Below are 14405 nucleotides of genomic sequence, written 5' to 3'. Positions count from 1 at the left end.
TGTTATTGATTTACTTGTACTTTTGTAGGTGTTTGAAAGAAGAATTTTAATAGAAGAAAAAGAGCAATTTTGAGGTACAGACTTCTAATGTACATATTTCGGTATTTTAGACATAACTTTCTCTACAGATCTCCAAATGAAGCGATTCTTAGACCATTGGAAAGCTAAGAGAAAGATATACAACTTTTATGTTGATCACTTTACCTAGTTCGTCTGTAGAATGGTAAAAAATCTTGTCAAAATTGACATACTGTAGTAGTCCTAAAACAATTGTAATTTCTGTTAATTAATTTGACAAAGCTGCGACTTACATAGTTTGATGAGGACATCCCAGCTGAAATTGACTTCTTTCTTCATCCAACTTGACCTAACTTCAAAACTTATAAAAATAACCTTTCGGAGGACTTAAGAAAGAGGAAGAAAACACCAGATTGAAAGCTGAGAGTCAAGCCACAAAGTCATTAAAGCTAAGAAGATTTTGAAAGATTCAAGAAGACTTGGAAGATCAAGATTATAATTCTTGAGTTTATTTTTTTTTTTATTCTTTATTTTCTTAGTTTGTTTTTATTGTTTAGATTTTATTCAATGATAATGTGTAACTTGATGGAGAACTAAATTGTTTATTTAATATTATGATTGAACTCAATATGTAGTCTGAATTATTTATATATCTTTTGCTTATGTTTGATGGATTTAAGTTGTTTATTTTATTCTGTTCTTAATGCTTCTAATTGCCTGAACACCAATTAAATTGAATTGAAAACTTAGGTTAAACCTTGACGAAAGATATTTAGATAGACCTTGAATAAAATAGCATATGATCGAATATACTTAGTTGATTAGGTGGTTTGATTTGCATATATGGTAGACATACACTTATAAGCTTTACGTAGTCAGGATTAGAGCACAAACTTAATGAATCTTTCTTCAATTTAATTTGCATAGACGTATAGTAAATTAATTGGGAGAGATATTTTTATAAGAAACTCGACAGAAACTTGTAAATAATTTAAGACTCTAGGTTAACAATTTAATCCATTAAACTAAGTTAAGAGAGAGAGATAATAATCAGATGAAGTATTGAGGGATATTATAATCTTAAGTCTGGTAGTTAAGTGAGTTTTATTTACTATTTGATTTTAGTTTTTTAGTTTTAATTTTTCTTTTCTATTTTAATTGTTTGGATAAAATTAGGGTGTTATAATTTTAATAGTTAACAGTAAGAATTAAATAATTTTTTGTGAGAACAATACTCTACTTAATTACTATATTACTTGTTAACGATACATGCACTTGCGTGAGAAAGTTCAACAACAATTAGTATGCCAAATTATCATAAATTATGATATATTAATATGTCACGTCAATACCACATAACATAAAATAAAAAATGACATTTTGAATAAGTCAATCATTAACTATAAAAATTTATTTGACTTAAAAATAAAAATATAAGTATTTATTTAGCTCAAAATAAAAGTATAAGAGTTTGATTGAACGTAATAAAAGTATAAAAATTTATTTAAAATTTTCTAAATAGTTTAGAGGGTTTTTTTAGATATTATGTCAAAGTTTTTCTTTCCAAATTAATTGCTTTAATTTCTATTTTGGGACATCTAAATTATCATATTATTAATTAATTCTTCATAATTTGCATTTTTTCCATTTTCATATATTAAAAAAACATTTTATATAATAAAGCTATTAATATTCTCGTATATAGGAGTAGAAGAAATGTTTTTTAATCCATTATTCTTAAAAAAATAATACTAATAAAATTAAAAGTGCAATGCAAATAAAAATGAACTAAAAATAATTCTGTAATTTGTGTAATTAATTACTAACTGAGCTTTCAAGGGTGTGATAAGCTGGCTGTTATCTTGACAAGTAAATTAATCCGCAGGACACAGGCATATTACGTATAGCCTCAAACAGTAACACGTGGACATATATATTGCACCCAAAAATAAATAAATAAATCAATTAAAACGTTTCTGATTTCCTTGCAATTGGATGTGGAAACATCTTATAAATATGAACAAACCGACTGACTAAAATTTAAGATAATTGGGAGAGAGAAGAGATAGGATGGCATCTTCTCGTTTGGCGGTTCCATTGCATTGCTCTGTTCAGAGGCCTTCCTTCTCACCCAACTTTGATCACTTCAAGGCCTCGCTCTCCTCTGCTTTTAAGGTCAGTTTCTCTCCTAGTTGAAAGCAAGCTGTTTATGCTTCATAGTTCATAGAGTTTGTTTCCAGGAAGTGATCATTAGTTTGCATGCTGGTAAATTTCTTGCTTGCTGGTTATTCTTTTTCCTATACTAATCTTCATGACCATTCTTCGAAGATCATCAAATATGACAAGCAGTTGATAATGATCTGCATCTTTTCGACAGCCATTATTAAGACAGATACAGCAACTTCCCTTGCGGGTAGAGGTAGATGTCTCCAAAGCCGTCAAGAACACTTCTGTCAAGTTACTGGATGCATTTGTTGATTCTGTGTTCGAGTTTGTTGATCAGCCATTGCTACCATCTCAGGTACCATGTAACCTTGTCTATGAATGTATTGTATCATTAACAAAGTAACATTTCCGGATGCTTTACAGAGTAATTTTGCTCCAGTTGATGAGTTAAAAGAAGCCGTTCGAGTCACCAACATCCAAGGGGAAATTCCAGATGTTTTTCCGGAGGGTGTCTACATAAGAAACGGTTTGTTATTGATATAATCACTTTATTATTACACTATTGTCTGAATTCAAATAAAACAAGATTAAGTATCTTTAATTTATTACGAATTCTAAGCCTAATGCAAGCGAAGGCATTGGTTAGGACGAAATCTCGAAGAACCAGCTATGTTTTATGTGGCCTTGTATCTCCAGGGAGATTTCTCACAGGAGACAAACTAAAAACATTGACCCAAGGCTAAGTTGGTCTGATATGCAATGCCTGCAGCTCTCTTTTGGTGACAGTTTCTGTATTTTGTAGACAACTAGTACGATTGCAAAGACAAGTTAATAGATACAGTCCATTGACCGGAATTTATATGTATATGACCAACTTAAACTTTTGTGCCGGCACTTTTGAGACTTGCCCTCCGCGGCGAGCAATTTGCCTATGAACTAGCCATTTGCCAATGTGTTCTGAACTGGTGGAATGCTATTTTGTTCTTCAGAGTCGATGCTTCTCATTACATTCCAAAAGGTTAAATGCCATGATGTGGACAAGTGGATTATCCAGTAAGTTGTTGTTAATTATGGCTAACAGGTTTTTGTAATTATTGCAGGACCAAACCCCATTTTCGGAGCGTTAACATCAACGATATCAATGTTCGGGAGGTCGAATCACATTTGGGTAGAAGGAGAAGGAATGCTGCATGCTTTGTATTTTAGCAAAGGCCTTGATGGGAGCTGGGCTGTTGTTTATAACAACAGACCCGTTGAAACAGAAACATTCAAGCTGGAAAAACAACGGAACAAGCCGTTGTTTCTTCCTGCCATAGAAGGGGATTCGCCGGCTGTTTTGTCTGCTTATTTGCTTAATATGGTGGGCTTGGCTTATCCGAACTTTCTTCTTTCATATCAGTCAGCCTCATCCTAAATTAAAATAAGCCCACCTTCCAATAGTAGTGGGGATCTTTTGGATTACTCAAGAAACCTTGGTCTATTTTAATTTGAAAATGCCTTCTTTCCTAACTGAGCTAGATTTTTTCTTTTTTTGGATAAGTTACTATTTCTCAAGATTTGGTGTATAAGTGTTTGATTTATTTACATTTTCTCAGTTGAGATTTGGTAAAATAAACAAACAAATCAGCAATACCAATGTCTTTGAGCATGCCGGGAAGTTCTACTCCATTGCAGAAAATCACGAACCTCAAGAGATCAACATCGTTACACTAGAAACCTTGCATGACTGGGATGTCAATGGAGCTTGGAACAGGCCATTTTCCTCTCATCCAAAGGTTTCTTCACTTTCCCTACAGAAAATATTTTTGGGTTTCGACTTTACAGTGGATTCTATGATTTTTTTGCTAAGATCATTTCTTATGTAACAGAAAGCTCCAGGCACAGGGGAGCTAGTAATCATGGGAATAAATGCAACTAAGCCTTTTGTTGAAGTGGGAGTAATTTCTGGTAAATTCTTCTTTTCCCAGAGCATTTAGAATAAGATTGAATTATCCTTTAAGGCCTGGGCGACCTTCTAATACATGTGCTTTAATTTCTTTTCAGCTGATGGAAAGAAATTGCTCCACAGAGTGGATCTGAAACTCAATAGGTGCAGCCTATGCCATGAAATTGGAGTTACAGAAAGGTAAACTTAGTGGTATATGGTCTTCATCATAGTTTAAAATTACTGAATATTACTTCATAAAATTGACATGGATTTCTGGTTTGCAGGTACAATGTGTTTATGGACCACCCTCTATCTATAGACTTAAACAGACTTGTTTGCGGTGGCCAGTGAGTCTATACATATTTGTTGCAGGAATTTCCTCCTCCTCCTACTGTAAAAATGTTTTTCTTTTGACATTTTTGCCAATCTTGACATGTAGATTAGTAAAATACGAAAAAGAAGGAGATGCAAGGATTGGCATAATGCCTCGCTATGGTGATGAAGATTCAATTCAGTGGTTTAAGGTGAAACCGAATTGCACATTTCATCTCTTCAATTGTTTCGAAAATGGTGATGAGGTAACTTATGGCTGGAATTATAGCATATTTTAACTATGGAAAATGATCTTATAACTGATCTAACACCTAGAAAATACTGACTGTGACACTGTGCTTCGAACAGGTTGTGATTTGGGGCTGTAGAGCTCTTGACTCACTAATACCAGGGCCTGATCAGGGAAAGAACAAATTCGATTGGTTTTCGGAAAAATTCAGGTCTGTAAAATCCACTGCTGAAGGAAGTGCTGATGCCGTGCCAGAAGAACAACTAGTATTTCCTCGTCCTTATGAGTGGCGAATGAACATGCGAACCGGAGATATAAAGGAAAGGAATCTGGCAGGGACTGAATTTCCCATGGATTTTCCTTTGATTAATGGAGCTTTCACAGGTGTTAAAAACAAATATGGATATTGCCAAGTTCGTGATTGTATTGCAAGTTCTGCCTCAGGTAGTCACTAGAAACAGGCCCCTGAAATTGAAATTTGCATTAGTACTCTCATTTATACTATACCCTTTGATCTGATATATATTTCAGGCATGGCAAAATATGGAGGCCTTGCCAAACTGTACTTTGAAGAGCAGAACACTGGATTTTCCCTGGTATTTAGTTTCCTCAAAAATTCTTTTTGTCCTCTTTTTCATTATTTATTAATTGGGCAATTAATATTCCAATTTCTATATTGAAACTAGGGAGAAAATCAAGAAAAAGGGTTGATAAAGGTAGAATATCATATGTTTGGGAAGAACACCTTTGGCACTGGTGCTGCCTTTGTTCCTAAAGAAGGGGGTGCTGAAGAAGATGATGGTTGGGTTATCACTTTTGCTCACAATGAAGATACTAATATATCTCAAGTAAGTTGATTTATAGCCTGCTAACTATATCCATTGGAGAAGTGTTTGTATCGAACAGAGAGGTTATCTTTTTTCATTGCGGTGCAGGTTCTTGTAATTGAAGCAAAGAACTTCTCCAGTGAGCCCGTAGCCAAAATCACACTACCGTTCAGAGTACCATACGGTTTCCATGGAGCTTTTGCGCCAATGCAACTACCAAATGAAACCATGAGGATAGTTCCCTCTTTGAATCCCAAAATATCAGAAAGTATATCCTGTTCCTACTTACAAATTGGCAATTGCACAAATGTCTGCTAATACGTAGCATCTGGATTGATTGAGAATATGAATTGAGTGCAGGGCCTTTAGCTTCTGCTGTCAGGCCACAGGGGGTCTAATGGGGCACAGATGGGGCAAAAAAGCATGTATAAATCCAGGAATCGTTTAGCCTGTTCTTGCAGATTTGTAAATTGTAGTAATTACTTACCATCACTTTGAATGTGAAGATTGAATCATATACTAGTAATTACTACTATAATATTATGAGAAACTATTCATATTAATTTTCTTTGCTTTTCAACATAAAGAATATATATGGATTACCACTGCCTTTTTAGATTTTGTAATGAATGATTGCACTGCTTTCCTGACTCAGAATTCTTTCAAGTGCACTAGAATTCTTCATGATACTAGGCCTTGGGACAAGTGGTATATATTTAACGAGATTGATGCACTCGTACTTTCACTTGGCATCTACAAGAAGATAACTCTTTTGCAGATTCTCTAGTTAAATTCGGAGTTGATAGGAACATAATATTCTCAACATGGTGGTAACTTTTGCTTACCCTTTTGTTGGAATGAGCTGCTGCCTTTTGTTTCATGTTAATATTTTGATTTACTTGTGATTTTTGCGTTGTTTTACAGTACTAAGCACCAATAGGCGAATCTTTTATTTAATGGTACTGAGTACCACTAGGCTTGTACCTGGATTGCACATCTTAACTTTGATCCTCATATATGGGTCATTCTCTACACCGTGGTTTCAGTGATATTAATACAATTTTTATTTGACTGAGAATAAAAAATTCTTCATGAAACATAAAAGAGAAAGTAGATGCTTCTGGACCATCAGCTGGTTCTTACCGAATCTGTTAATTACATGAAATCATTGTCTCCACTGAACCTAGTCACTTGGAATGGAAGATTCCTAGAAAGATTTACTGGAGACTGCAAATTAAGTAACATCAGATGCATATGGCATTGTTAAAATTGCAATGACTAACTATATATAAATCTTTATACACATTAATTATGATATATGTGAACAGTTAATCAATTTGGTATGACAATCTACACATAACATGAATTTGACTTTACTCTAGATTATGTCAAAATGAAGTTGGCGTATTCGTTCTAGTCAAATTTGCAGCAAGGTTCTTTCATGGCACTGATCTATGACTGCAGAGATTAGAACCTGTGATAAGTAACCGCCGCAATATGACGTTGAACCAGCAATGGAAGGACCAATTATAGACATTTTTGAGAAATTGATATTCAGCAGGAGGAAATTTCCTGGAAGGAGATATTGCACAACAATTCACAAGTATATATGGTCAATATGCCTGGAATTTCCATCTTTGTCATCAAACAATAAATTATGCAGGAAGGATTTTTCCAGGTAACAAGGCTTAAATTTACAGAAGAAACCAGTATAAAATATGGTTTACACAGCTAAGCATCTGGATAAGAGGATTTTGTTTCAATAGAATATGGATCATCAAATCAGAATATGCAATCTGGATGTTGAGATAAGCATAGGCGTGACAAAATCTGGCTTCAAAATATAGTATTCAGGGGTCAACCTTCCTGTTATGAAAAGAGACCTATTTTGATAAACTGTGCCATTAGGCACCTGAAAAGGGTGATAGCAGGACGGTTATAGGCGGCACAAACCCACAAAAGCAAAAGAGCTCCCCATTTGGGGACCCATTGGCCACAAAAGAAGAACAGCCTAAACATACAAGAGTTCAATAGGCGAATTTTGGCAGGATCAAATTTGCTTATCGCCCCATGAATCAACCAACTGTGCTCATCCTAGTTTCTTGCCTATTCTTCCATGTCAGAGCCCAAGAAGAAGCAGAGCCTTCCTCGGGTATCCTTCATCCTTTCCGCATAAGCCTCTCTTTAGTCGTTGGAATCTCCTTAGGAATGTTGTCTTTAACATTTGTAGTCCTTGTCTGCCTCAAATTCTGTCATGCAAACCTGGTTGATAATTTTGACCATACTACACATCCTCAAAACTTTCATCGCCTTTTTCAGTCAAGTTCCATATTTTCTGGAATCGATAGAAGAATAATTGAATCAATTCCCTCCTTCCAGTTCTCTGCACTTAAGGGGTCAAAAGAAGGCCTAGAGTGTGCAGTTTGCATATCGAAATTTGAGGATTCAGATATTCTTCGACTTTTGCCAAAGTGCGAGCATGCATTTCATATGAACTGCATAGACCAGTGGCTCGAAAGACACTCAACCTGCCCTCTTTGCAGGTATAAGTTTGATTCCAGAGATGCAAAGAGTTTCACACATTCAAACAGCTTGAGATTATCTCAGAACCCTTCAAATCTAACTGATGATCGAAACGTTGAGCTCTTTGTGGAAAGGGAGCAGGACGATCAAGTTCAAGGGTCATCATCAAGGTTTAACATAGGAAGCAGCCTCCGCAGCATTGACAGGGGTAAGAAACAAGAACTACGGATTCAAGAAGGTGAAGGTAGTAGCGGAGATGATCCAAAACTCTTGCATAAGTTCAAGCATAAGATAATTGTTTCTGATGTTGTAATAAAGAATCGATGGAGTGATGTCAGCCCCTCAGACTTGTTGTCCTTGAAATCCGAGATGCTCAGTGTCATATCCAGCAAAAGATTCTCTTCATTGGAATCAAATAGTAGAAGGTTTCCTACTGGTTTATCAACGAGTAAACTGATTGAAAAGGTTGAGGATTTAGAGAGGAAGAGAATGTTCGAGTCCGAGTTCAGCATAACCTATAAGAATGATCCAAGTTCAAGCTTTCCTTCCGCTTCATATAACGAGTCAAGTTCATCAGAGATGAATCATATGGAAAAGAGATCAATGTCTGAGATTACAGTCTTCCCAAGGTTCAGGCAATTCAGTCTGAAAAACCAAGTGGCAGATTGCCTGGCAAAAGAGGGGATTCAGAGACAAGAGGATTCAATTAATATTTTTGACTGAGGCCGGTTGAGGTTGGGGTGGAACTGTGGAACTGAAGCGAAGTTTCTGATTTCTGGAACAAGGAAACGGGTTTGATTTTTTGAGCTATGATAAAAGGTTCCGTCAAAGCTATGCATGTCTGACCCACTTTTGTTTTTGCTTGGGTCTGAATAGGATTGTCCTTATGACTCTGTTATGAACATGTTGATTGATGTTTATTGCTGTGCAAACTTTCTTGTCATTTATGAGTGGGATTGAATGTAAATTTGGGAGGGGTTAGGATGTGAGTAAATACGAGACTGTATATCAGGGGTTTTTTTTGGGACTGTATAGCAGGTTGTTGCTCTGATTTTTTGTGTAACAGAACCCTAGCTTTTTTATAAAGAAAGGTTCTTATGCAAGTGGGTTTTACATCAAAACTCATAGGCTAAAAATCGTCCCATGCTTGGCTGGAATGTTTACCCAGGCCTTATTAATAAAACCAGTTAATTAAAAAAAAAAAACATTAGTGGAAAAGAGGAGAGGATAAGAGGGCTTTGGCTACGAATAGTGCGCAAAGCAGTTCATTGGTTTTGCGGACAGGGATCAGAGAATAGCTGGCAAAGATTAATTATATGAGACATTTGTTGCTTTACAAAGGTTTGTAAACTTCTTATTAATTTACATCAATTCCAAGAAATTTAGAAAAATTTTCCAGGACAGTAGTCTACATGAATTATCCTTTGCATATTCTTAATATGATAAAGTTTCAGGAGACAATATTTATAACTTTGAAAAGTATTAAGATGTCCAAGAACAAGAAATGTCAAATTTTACATGATATAAAAATCAATCCTAGATTATTATATGTTGCTTGTTGCAGGTGTCTTCACATCCCTTTTGTTCCAGTGGATTAAGGGTTCTAGAAAATGAATGTGAACAAGGGAAGCAATCAAGCAATTAGGATCCTTCCCCATGCAGGTTCCGTAAGATTTCTTGAAATCCTCTATGGATGTAAAATATAGTATTTTCTCAATTGTTTGTGCCCTTATGTTAATAAAAAATTACTTTCAACTTTGTGAAAGGTCATACCTAATCCACAGAACTCCACTCTTGTCATCATCTGTGAAGGAATCCACCACTTGTCTATGTAGCGTATGCTCTCAGAACAATATGTACTTGTTTCTATATATTTTCACCCCCCAACTGATATTTGCAGCTCAAGTAGATGATCCAAACAATTAGAGAACCTGATTGTAGTCAATATTATACAAGTCATCTTGGGAACATGCATGTCTCAGTAATATCAAAACTGAAACTAAAATCTTTTTTTTTTTCTTTGAAGGGCATGAACATTTTATTGAAAGAGCTGGCAAGGGGGTTGCCAGAAAATAGCAGAGAGGGTATAGAAAAACCCTTCAGCTGCTAATCCCCTGTTACAAAGAGACCAAATGGGTCACAACAATCAGCCACAAAAAAACAAGAAGTCCCCTGGGTCCTGAATGGCCACACAATTCAGCCACAAAACACATGAAAAAAGCAAAGGGGCAGAAAATATTCATGCCCACCTGAATATGCAAATAAACTTCAAAATGAATATCCATCATCCATACAAAAATGGAAAAGGTAGGGATGAACTGGATATCATCATAGATCATTATCATCGAACCAGTGGCAAGCAAAGCAAAACTAAAAATCTTGATGAATGGTAATAATTTACAATAGGGTTTATAATTACATACCCAAATATTGAACTAAAGTAGCCTAATTATACAGGTGATATCCCCTACATCAGAGTTATCAACAACTAAATTACTAGCTCCATATATATCTAGTCAAGCAAAAATTAGCTAATGTCTAGTAAGGGTGGAACCCTTGATCAGAGCTATCGATATCTGAATTGCTAGTAGACTCGTGGCTACCTTTCTTCATTATCCGCATCTCTTCAACACGACTAATGCTGCTACTGGGACTTCCGTTCTTTGCCCGTCTTTTTCTCCATTCCCATTTTCTAAGCAAATGCCTGGCCAGCAGCACCGCCAAGCCCATAAATATAGCCATAGTGCACCCTCCCCCTATAGAAACCACTGCCACCAACACCCAGATAGAACCCTGCGCACGTGGCATGATGGTCCACGTGGCAGCAATATAAGCTGCTGCCATGAATGACGTGGACACCCACATGACCTTATGTGTCACAGCCAGTAATTTCATCATGGATTTTCGTCGAAATGGAATAATGCTAACTAGGAAAATGACTATGCCTAGAGACAAGAACAATGCCACGATGTTGCAAGCCATGAAGACCTTAAAAGAAGGTTGCCTTCCCACAATGCTTTTTCCAGTGATTTGGTTAAACCCCCCTGGAGGGTTTATTCCTGCAGCAAATGTGACAGTAGCTATTAAAACTGCCACAACAGTGATAGTATTTCGCGCATTGCGCAAACCTTCGTTTTGGAGCTCCAGCTGCTTGTCTCTGCGATGGCGGTGGCGGTGGCGGCGGCGTTGGTGTTGTGTAGGAGTCTCCGGTGTCTCTTTTGGCCGCACAGACGGGACATTTCTTGGGCTACTTTCCTGTATGTTTTGAGTTTCTGGTGAACCTGGAGGCAATTGGTCACATCTTTTAGCCCCTGCTTCCAGTAAGGCTGGTACTATTGCAAGAGCACCAGAATTGCTTGCATCTGATTCAACAACGTCCAGAGCAGTGAATCCTTTTCGGTTGATTGCATTTACATCCAGACCAAGCTTCAGAAGGTAGATGACCATCTGATTTCAAAGCAAAGATGCCCTCAACATTAATTCTTTGTAATAAATGGGGAGCTAATTAATTATGATGTGAAAGGTCTTACCGTAGTCAGTTTTCCAGCTGTTGCTATATGCAAGACAGTGTTGCCATCATTATCAGGCAGATTAACCAGTTTTGTTATGTTAAGATTCTCGACAAGGTACCGAACAGCTTCATATTGGTTATTCTTCACTGCTAGGTGAAGAACGGTCTCTCCATGTTTGGTTATCATCTCAGCAGACTCAATGCTTATGGATAGAATCTCATCAATGATATTCACTCGGCCTTTAACGGCAGCCCAGTGAAGCGGGGTTCGGCCCTCATTGTCTTGTAAGGAAGAGAGGTCCGCGTCCAACCTTAGAAGCTCTCGGGTTATCTCCAAATGCCCTTTGCTGCAAGAGAGGTGTAAAGGCGTGCAGCCATGCTTGTCTTTTTTCCAGGAAAATTCCTGACGTGCCTTTAGAATCTCCTTCGCCACATCTACAATTTTTTCATAGTGGAATTTGGTCAGGACAACCGGTGATAAGAGGGACAAAAACAGGAACCCCTTTTTAATTTAAGCTGTTAATAGTATGACTTTTTCAATATGATAGATGATTATTGCATACGAAGATCACTATTGACAATAACAAATAATCAATTAGAGTTTGTCTCATAGTCTCCAATCACCGTGTCGACGTGAAAAGTCGAAACGTTGGCCACATTTGGACTCTCACATCAAAGAAATACACACACCAGCCACTGGCTGTTTCACTCAGAAAATCAACTTTTCCTTCTGGCCTCCAGCTAATTCATTTTATAGGAATAATTAATGAATATGGCCCTCTCGACTTGTGGTCCTTTTTTTTGGGTTTTTTTTTCTTGTGTTCGTACTTGTGGTCCTCTTGTATGCATAGGTCGGCAACATGTTTTCCCAATTGATTTTAATGAAATTTTATTTCTTTTGTGTTTCCTTTTCATGAGTATTTACTTTTGGTTTGCAAGCTGACAAAAAAGTTAACTACTTATTAACTTGAAAAAGAAGTTGGTATATTAAAGAATATACAGAAGAAACAAAGGGAAGTGTATATATATTCCCCTGCTTTGGATAATGGAAAAAATTTGATTATCCAAAACGATAATATAAGTATAGTGTTAAGATTGCTACTAATTAACACATGAATTTTTCAAGAAAATCAGCCTCTTAATGTGAGATAAGTCAAAATAATTAAAAGCAACTCCTTAGCAAGGATTTTCTACCTTGTTATCAATAAAGACATTATAGTACTCAATTTTAACCAAGGTGCTAATTAGTTAATTTCATGCAAAAATCTATCATTGCTTAGCTTGCAAATAGAGAAAAAATAATAATTACCTGTATGGCCAGCTGAAGCTGCAACGTGAAGGGAAGTAGTCGACGCATCCACCTCCAACATCAGCATATTGGAGGGATAATTCAGCAGAAGTTTAACAACATCAACTTGCCCTCTCTCGCATGCCACGAAGAGCGCGCTCTCTTCTTCCTGGTTCACCTTGTACACAACCCAAGGATCGGTTCCCACCAAGAGCCTCACAATCTCCACTCTCCCTTCCCTGCAAGCCTCATGCAATGGGGTCTCCAATTTCTCATCCTCAGCCCCCACCATCTCCGGGCTCAACTTAGTGATCTCTGAGGCCAACTCCACATGCCCGAAACGAGCAGCCAAGTGTAAGACTGTCTTGAGGGATCCTGGTGCCGTCTGTTTAATGATATCTTCATCTTCTTGAATGAGTTTGAGAAAGCTTGGTACGTCCCCTCTTAAAACACTTTCTCGAAGGAGTCGATCCATATCTGAAGCCTATAGCTTGAGCTAGTTGGTTGCCCTGGGAAATGGAGTTACCGAGCGTGGGGTTGTGGGGGGAGAAGAAATAATGAGAGGGGGAGGCATCGTTTTTCCACAAGTGTTGCCACCTAGAACTTTCCCTGTGATTGCACGCCCACTATGATCGTAAGATTTTCTTTCTTCCTTCCTTCCTTCTCTTCTTTTATATCTTCTTTCTCGTTTTCCCACGTCCATTGGTCCGACACCCAACAGATAAGGGGCTCCACATCTCCAGAAAGCTTTTTCTTCCTTCTTTTCTCAGAAAAGACTGCTGATGGCATCCTGTGGTACGCTGACATTTCATATTTGTTGGAAAAATAATACTACTTATTTGCATGGTCGGACACATGACATCACTTACTTTTTAAAATATTTTAATATTTATTCTATTTATCTAGGATGCAAGGTCCTTAATATTTTAATAAATTTATTTTTTATAATTTTATAAAAAATAACGTCAAAGACTACAAATAAAAATATTTATTAAAAAGTAATTTATGTATTAATATTTAAATACTATAAAAAAGATTAATTTTTTTATAATTTAAAATTTTATTAAAATAGTGAAAATCTAAACTACTTTTTCTGTTTAAAAATTTAAATCCTTTCCTTTTTCGATATTTTATATTTTTCATTCTTAAAATAACTTATATAGGTTTCAATTGTAAATAATTTTTAATTTAAATTAAATTTTTAAATACTTCATATTTAAATATTTTTTGATTTATTTGATAATTTGGGTTCATAATTATAATATAGTTAATAGAAAATAGTATTGCTTATCAAATAATATATTGAAATTATAATTATTTTTTTATTTTGTAGATATATTATTTTATTATTTAGTTTTTATATTTAATTTTATGTAGTTTGTAGATGATTAATGAATTAAAAATTATCATGTTATTAGTTACTGAACCTGATAATTTATTATGTAAGATTATATTTTATTTAATTCTAATATTCTAATTAATAGTAATGAAAAGTAATTTTTAACAAGTTTTACAATTTTAAATAAATAAGCCATGGTAAGATATTTTAAAAGAAAATAAATTATTTCACAAGACTCAAATAC

General features: G+C 35.9%; 3 protein-coding genes across 5 annotated transcripts; 2 read left to right on the top strand and 1 right to left on the bottom strand.

Moving 5' to 3' along the window:
* LOC18587966 (carotenoid 9,10(9',10')-cleavage dioxygenase 1) lies at positions 2046-6063 on the top strand. 3 transcript variants are annotated; one of them, XM_007012052.2, is made up of 14 exons: positions 2046-2193; positions 2396-2539; positions 2608-2710; positions 3285-3544; positions 3780-3959; positions 4053-4131; positions 4228-4309; positions 4396-4458; positions 4551-4689; positions 4793-5117; positions 5205-5269; positions 5360-5521; positions 5609-5768; positions 5861-6063. In XM_007012052.2, the coding sequence occupies exons 1-14, from the start codon at positions 2089-2091 to the stop codon at positions 5896-5898; spliced, it is 1905 nt and encodes a 634-aa protein (XP_007012114.2). In that variant the 5' UTR covers positions 2046-2088; the 3' UTR covers positions 5899-6063. The 3 variants fall into 3 exon arrangements, with proteins under 3 accessions (XP_007012114.2, XP_017982145.1, XP_017982146.1); XM_018126656.1 differs by having other exon boundaries at positions 5609-6063; XM_018126657.1 differs by lacking the exon at positions 4396-4458 and having other exon boundaries at positions 5609-6063.
* Positions 7099-9162, top strand: LOC18587965 (E3 ubiquitin-protein ligase ATL42). Its single transcript, XM_007012051.2, has one exon. It carries the CDS (start codon positions 7571-7573, stop codon positions 8744-8746), a length of 1176 nt encoding a protein of 391 aa, XP_007012113.2. The 5' UTR covers positions 7099-7570; the 3' UTR covers positions 8747-9162.
* Positions 10118-13440, bottom strand: LOC18587964 (ankyrin repeat-containing protein At3g12360). Its single transcript, XM_018126705.1, has 3 exons — positions 12844-13440; positions 11554-11969; positions 10118-11470 (listed from the first exon to the last, which is right to left on the bottom strand). The coding sequence occupies exons 1-3, from the start codon at positions 13295-13297 to the stop codon at positions 10562-10564; spliced, it is 1779 nt and encodes a 592-aa protein (XP_017982194.1). The 5' UTR covers positions 13298-13440; the 3' UTR covers positions 10118-10561.

Source organism: Theobroma cacao, chromosome 9, assembly GCF_000208745.1.
Source record: "Theobroma cacao cultivar B97-61/B2 chromosome 9, Criollo_cocoa_genome_V2, whole genome shotgun sequence".
Lineage (NCBI taxonomy): Eukaryota > Viridiplantae > Streptophyta > Magnoliopsida > Malvales > Malvaceae > Theobroma > Theobroma cacao.
This window is presented reverse-complemented; position numbering and strand designations above follow the sequence as displayed.

Bases quoted from the DNA above. Each gene is read 5' to 3' on its own strand.
- LOC18587964 (XM_018126705.1), bottom strand. From the start codon at position 13,297: ATGGATCGACTCCTTCGAGAAAGTGTTTTAAGAGGGGACGTACCAAGC. The intron at 11,970-12,843 runs GTAATTATTATT...AAAAAATTGTAG, and splicing joins AGCTTCAGCTGGCCATACAG to ATGTGGCGAAGGAGATTCTA. The intron at 11,471-11,553 runs GTAAGACCTTTC...CTTTGAAATCAG, and splicing joins CAGCTGGAAAACTGACTACG to ATGGTCATCTACCTTCTGAA.
- LOC18587965 (XM_007012051.2), top strand. From the start codon at position 7,571: ATGAATCAACCAACTGTGCTCATCCTAGTTTCTTGCCTATTCTTCCAT.
- LOC18587966 (XM_018126656.1), top strand. From the start codon at position 2,089: ATGGCATCTTCTCGTTTGGCGGTTCCATTGCATTGCTCTGTTCAGAGG. The intron at 5,118-5,204 runs GTAGTCACTAGA...TATATATTTCAG, and splicing joins TATTGCAAGTTCTGCCTCAG to GCATGGCAAAATATGGAGGC. The intron at 5,270-5,359 runs GTATTTAGTTTC...TATTGAAACTAG, and splicing joins AGAACACTGGATTTTCCCTG to GGAGAAAATCAAGAAAAAGG.